The sequence below is a fragment of the Centropristis striata genome, chromosome 2 (assembly GCF_030273125.1).
Source record: "Centropristis striata isolate RG_2023a ecotype Rhode Island chromosome 2, C.striata_1.0, whole genome shotgun sequence".
Taxonomy (NCBI): domain Eukaryota; kingdom Metazoa; phylum Chordata; class Actinopteri; order Perciformes; family Serranidae; genus Centropristis; species Centropristis striata.
In genome coordinates, this window is record NC_081518.1 from 3,073,935 (window position 1) to 3,080,376 (window position 6,442).

The 6,442-nt window shown below is 36.1% G+C and overlaps 1 protein-coding gene across 2 annotated transcripts in view; it reads left to right on the forward strand.

The window, feature by feature from the left end:
• The window catches only part of myzap (myocardial zonula adherens protein), a 34,604-nt gene extending 28,633 nt beyond the window's left edge, over positions 1-5,971 (forward strand). For both annotated transcript variants that reach the window (XM_059359111.1, XM_059359119.1), the window contains exons 12-14: positions 1,573-1,656; positions 1,847-1,953; positions 2,918-5,971. In XM_059359111.1, coding sequence (XP_059215094.1) covers positions 1,573-1,656; positions 1,847-1,953; positions 2,918-3,674 — 948 coding nt within the window. In that variant the 3' untranslated portion in view covers positions 3,675-5,971. The remainder of the gene's footprint in view (positions 1-1,572; positions 1,657-1,846; positions 1,954-2,917) is intronic.
• Positions 5,972-6,442: the final 471 nt, after the last annotated feature.

Below are 6,442 nucleotides of genomic sequence, written 5' to 3' on the forward strand. Positions count from 1 at the left end.
TTCATAACACAGTTACAGGTTGTTTTTTTTAAATAATATTTTTTATTGCAAATCAGCATTTATAAGCATCAATACAAGACATAAGTTATTCCACAGCTGTTTTTTAAACGGTACATTAGAACGAAGAACCACAAAAAAGACAACATCCCAAAAACAAAAAGAGAAACAAATACAATACAATAAAATACATAGTATTATAATAATATAAAGGGAGGCAAGAGAGCAGAGAAACAGAAACATTAACACTTATACTAACAATAGCAATACATAAATAAACAGGATGGTGAGTGTGCTCATTAAAAAACCTTGATAAAATAAATGAAAATTGGATGCATAGTATGCAACTTTAAAACGAACATAGAAATTGTAATTTCTAAATCATTTTCAAGAATATTCCTGGTAACAACTATATCATTTTCTAGTATATATTGGGGAAAACAGGAACAAAGTTGTGAGTTAGTACTCCAAAGTTACTACTTGCTCCAAAGTTACAAAAACAGTTACAAAAACAATCACAATATAGGATAATATAAGAAGAACAATGAACAAAATAGGTAACAATAACAATATATAATATAAATATAAATATAAATATAACAATATAAAATAAAGTGAGTAATGGCAGGATGTAATATACAGATATATTGCACATGATAATGAACAAATTATATAATCTGTAGTATTAAAAATTGCAAAGGGGAGGAGTTCTTCAGGTAGAAAACTCCTCCAGTGCCATTCTGTGGTGATCTTTGGTAGCCTTCGTCTACGGCTTAAACTCAATTGTTTTAATTGTTTTTAAGGCTTTGAAGCAATCTGGAACCAGAATTCTCAATACATTTTTTATGAATTGTGAGTTTATCCTAGAAAGTCTTGTGCACAGCAGGTCAACCAGACATGTTTAGTTTGTCTACAGGCAGCATACCAGTTTCCAGTAATAAATTATTAATTCATGAATATAAAGTGATTAACAAATGACGTACACTCTTTTTTATTCCTATCACCCCTTTAATTTGCACTAAATCAAGAAACTTCCAAGCAAATTATTTCACTGCAAAAACCAGAAAAAAACAGTAAATCTGAGGGAAATGATCTTGCTGCATGGACAGATAATTTACCTTGACAAGATTTCTCAAATTAAGATTATTAAATCTAGAAATAAGCATGTTGAACGCTTAAAATAAGAAATTAACTCTTAAAACAAGATGAATTAAAGCTTAGAAGTTTAATTTAAGAGGTGATATCTAGTGCTGGGGCCAGTTCATCGCTGCTGGCAGCAGAGTGACCTGACAATTATTTGTTTCTTACCAAGATAAAAAAAAAAAACCTTTTGATTTAGAAGTGTTCGATAATTTATCTTGTTTTAAGAGTTAATTTCTTATTTTAAGCGTTCAACATGCTTATTTCTAGATTTAATCATCTTAATTGAATAAATCTTGTCAAGGTAAATTATCTGTCCATGCAGCAAGATCATTTCCCTCAGATTTAGTGTTTTTATCTTGTTTTTAGACACCTTTTCTGCAGTGCTCTGACTGAAAACACATGATAACCTTTTTCCTTCTTTAATGTGTGAAGGTTGGATCACTGCGAGCTCAAGTGGCTCAGAAGGACATGTTCATCTCCGAGCTCCTGGACAGGATCGCCATCGTGGAGTGTGAGGTAAGATGGATGCATGACTGTGTGCTCGCTGCGTGCTTTAGTTTGGGTTTGTGGGCTGCTGACAGCTGGATATCCTGAACTTGTAGCCGCCAACCGTCTGTGTGATCTGTGTGTGTTACTGCATCTATCTCATCTACCTTTGCATGAACCTGACCTGACAGTGTTGTTTCCTGTTTCCCTCTTTTCCTAGAATAATGAGTTAGAAGACAAGCTGAAGTATTTTATGTCCACACAGAATAGGCCACAAGAGGTTTTGGATACCAGGGAGATGGGAGTGGGCTGTGATATGCCCCCCAGGTAAGAAGCAAAGTCAGAGAAACAGATTTAGTAGCATCAGATGAATCCCTTTCCATTTTCAGTTGGCAATCAAACATCAAATAATGAAAAATTGACTGGTTATTTTGTTATTAGTTTTTATTATAACACAAACAAAAATTAACCAAATGCTTGTTTTTTCATATTTCAATATTAGAAATTACTCAAAGAAGAAACAAAATGACCAAAAAAAAAACACAATTACTAAAAAAAGGCACAAAATGATAGAAAAAACACTAAAGTACTTAAAAAAGACACTAAATTACTGAAAAAACACTAAAGTGCTTAAAAAGACACAAAATGACCAAAAAAAGATACAAAATGACAGAAAAAAACGAAATTACTTAAAGAAGAGACAAAATGACCAAAAAAAGACACACAATTAAAAAACACACACAAAATGACAGAAAAAAAACTAAATTACTTAAAAAACATACAAAATGACTGAAAAAACTAAATTACTTAAAAAAGACACAAAATTACTGAAAAAAACTAAATTACTTAAAAAAGACACAAAATGACTGTAAAAACACTAAAGTACTTAAAAAGACACAAAATTTGAAAAAAAGACACAAAATTTGAAAAAAAGACACAAAATGACTGAAAAAAACACTAAATTACTTAAAAAAGACACAAAGTGACAAAAAAGAGACACAATTCCAAAAAAGACACAAAATGACAGAAAAAAAATTACTTAAAAAAGACACAAAATGATTGAAAAAACACTAAAGTACTTAAAAAAGACTAATATTGAAATATGAAAAAACAAGCATTTTGCTTTTCATTTTTTGTGTTATAATAGAAACCAAATAACAAAATAACCAGTCAATTTTTCAATATTTGATTTTTGATTGCCAACTGAAAACAGAAAGAAGGAATGATACACGGATTCAGCTCACATGTTGTGTTTTATTCCTCACTCTGATATCTGACTGTTAACCTGCAGCCGTGAAGCCAACAATTACGATGTTGAACGTCCTGTTCACTTTGAATCAACTCATCTTCATCCCATACAAGAACAACCTCCACCTGTTCAACCTCCACCACCAATGAAACCTCCATCAGTCACTCTACCTCCACCGCTGCCACCACCACCTTCATCCCCATCTCCACCTCCATCCCCCAAACAAGCTTCCCCTCCAACTCCACCTTTATCCCCCAAACAGCCTCCAACACCAACTCCACCTTCATCACCAACTCCACCTTCATCCCCCAGACAACCTCTGTCTCCAATCCAGCCTTCATCGCCCGTTCTATCTCCCACTCGATCTCCCACTCGATCTCCATCCTTCATGCCGCCTTCATCCCCTTCTTCTCCTTCAATAAATCCATTCGCTTATCTAACCACACCCACCCAACCGAGGACGTTTAGGTCTAACCCTCCACCCAGTAGGCTGGACTCCAGTTTACTGAGGTACACTCCTGTCCAGTACAGCCGCTACCTGGACTCCAACTCCTCGGTATCCAGCGGGACCTTCCCCTACGGCCGGCCGTCTGAGTCTGAGCCTCCTGTGAGTCCGGTCCGGTCCGGCGGAGATGAGGTGGACGCGATAACAAACGCAGACACGCGATCAAGTCTGGAGGAATCCACTTCTTCCTCCTTGTCTTCTGCTCGACCGAGATCAAGAGCACCTCAAGTTTATACGCCGTTCATGAAACTTATGGAACTGACAGCAAAGATAGACATAGAGACCTTGAAGTAGAAGTTTGACGTTTTAGGAAACGCATTTATTACATTTCTTGCAGAGAGTTAAAGACAAAATATGCAGAATTTATCGCTTATTATTTTAAACACAAGTTATCTCCTATCCCCCGGGGCTCAACAACTGTGACAGCAAACCTCAGATTCACAACCACAGCTTTGTCTGCTTGGTGTTTGGCATTTTTTCTGCACTGTGTCTGCTATATTTGCAGCTTTGTGCCCAAACGTTGAGACCAAGATACATAGCAAAATGGGGGGAAAAGAGAGAAAATACAGGCAGAGAACAGAGTCTCTGCAGATAAATATCTAGTGGCTCGTGATGATGAGAGGGAATTTTTGTATTTTTATTGTTTTGTTTTTTGTAAGTATAGTTTTAAATCAGCAGATTGCAACCAAATTTAGGTTATCTTAGCATAAAGACTGAAAAGAGAGGGAGAGTTAGAATGCAGGCTTTGTCTTGAAGTAACAAAGTCTGCCTTCCAGGTCTTTCTAGTAATTCCATTCTTTATGCTAAACTAAGCTACATGTAGCTGCAGTTAGCTAAGCACAAAGCTAATCTGCACGTCGTGACTGTATAGTTATATGTAGCTGCAGTTAGCTTAGCACAAAGCTAATCTGCATGTCATAACTGTTAAGTTATATGTAGCTGCAGTTAGCTTAGCACAAAGCTAATCTTAGCCATGGCTGTACAGCTATATGTAGCTGCAGTTAGCTTAGCACAAAGCTAATCTTCACACCATGACTACAGTTAAATTTAGCTGCAGTTAGCTTAGCAAAAAGCTAATCTTAGTCATGGCTGTACAGTTATATGTAGCTGCAGTTAGCTTAGCACAAAGCTAATCTGCACTTCATGGCTGTACAGTTATATGTAGCTGCAATTAGCTTAGCACAAAGCTAATCTCCACGTCGTGGCTGTACAGTTATATGTAGCTGCAGTTAGCTTAGCACAAAGCTAATCTGTTATGACTGTACAGTTACATGGTGCTAAGCTAACTGCTGTTACATATTTATCGTCAGTCTGTGGTATTTATGCTTTCGTCTTTAACTCTTTGCCAGAAATCGAACAACAATAACGTTGAACAAATCATTTAAAACTCAGTTGCCTTTGTTATTATTTTCACAGCTGGTTGTCTTTTAAAAAAAATAACCATTTGTGACATACACGGTTGCCCAAAAAGTTGGAATAAAATATTTTTTTTACTCCATGAATTCATTGTGACAATGTGAAATGTACGTGTTGGTTGAGAGAAGTGTATATCTTCTCAAACTTTATAAATCAATCTCTTCGAAGCATATTTTTTCACAATGAAAATGAAACCAACATTAACAGATGGATTTTGTCTGAAAACAAAATTATTCCAACGTTTTGGGCGAGCCTGTGGATCCATATCAGTTTTTCCGTCACATCTGTTTGAGAACGTGAATCTGGCTGATATATGATGTAAAAAGTCTTCTGCAGGTGTTCAGCTCATGTTCTCACGTAGCACTATTAATGACAATAAATGTTGCTTTCTGTCGGGTGTAAATAATCTGATGCTCTGTAAAAAAAAAATATTTTGTAAGTAATATACTGAAGGATTTCTTTTGTTTACGCTGAATGCAGCCTACTTTCGTTGCGTCCAGTCCTATGTGAAGGTTACTACGGTTACTGTGTGTATATCATTTTATATTGGCTCTGTACAAATTAAATGAATATTATTTTGTTATTGCGACATTATGTACAAAATATTTATTAACATGCTTTGTGCCTTTGTGAACAGCCTACTGTTTGATACTGGTGGTGGGAAGGAATCTTTTTTTAAATTGGCAACAGGGTAAAAAAATATAATAATATATTATAATAAGAATCACTTTAAAGATATTGAGGTGACTGCCATTCCTGAGCCACAGGCCAAGTATTATCCAGTCTGCACTGCCACACCTGTGTTTCAGAAAGCTTTATGATGTGCCTTTCCCCTAATGATACATATCATACTGCGACTAATGATAAGAGGCCGGCGTATGTTTGGATAATAAAGACTTTATTGTATAAGTACCCAGATATCCTGATTGTGTAAGCACTCACAGTACATACTGTTCAAACGCACACATTCCCTAAAGGCTGAAGATACTGAAGATACAGTATATGACTGCTCCACTGTTCCCTGAAGCAGAAACACGGTTTGTATTTCATGGAATTCTTACGGTTCATTTCACATGGTGTCATGCATGAACACTGAACTCCAGATAAACTTTATCTTCAACTTTCCTCTGTACCGTATAGGAAGCAGACAGTGTATTTTCAGGACTGCTGTTTATTGCATTCACATCTAAATTGAATATATGTATTTAGGGCCACGTGGCAATCGCACCGAGCACTGGCCCCTAGTAATAGCTGTAGGGACCAGTGCTCGGGGCATGGAATACGAACTGCCCAAAATTTTGCATTGAAGTGAATGGGACGGCCGAAAAAAAAATGAGCAAAAAAGAACAGTAATTGGAGATTTTCAAACGTCTACTTCTCCGGAATAATTTCACCTAGAAACTCCATTTAAACTTTAAACAGTAGACACAAGTCTTGTGTATCGGTGTATTAATCCACGTTTCGATAGGTCATCTAGTTTTTTATCAATCCCTGTTAAATGACCATGATCATTTTTGGAGAAGTTCTGAGATTATAATGGGTGTGTATTGCACGGAATGTTCGTGTCAGAGTGTGACATCATTGCCAGAGTGTAGAGGGAGAGAAAAAATTGTCAAAAAATAAATTTGAAAATTGCGCTCCAGGTC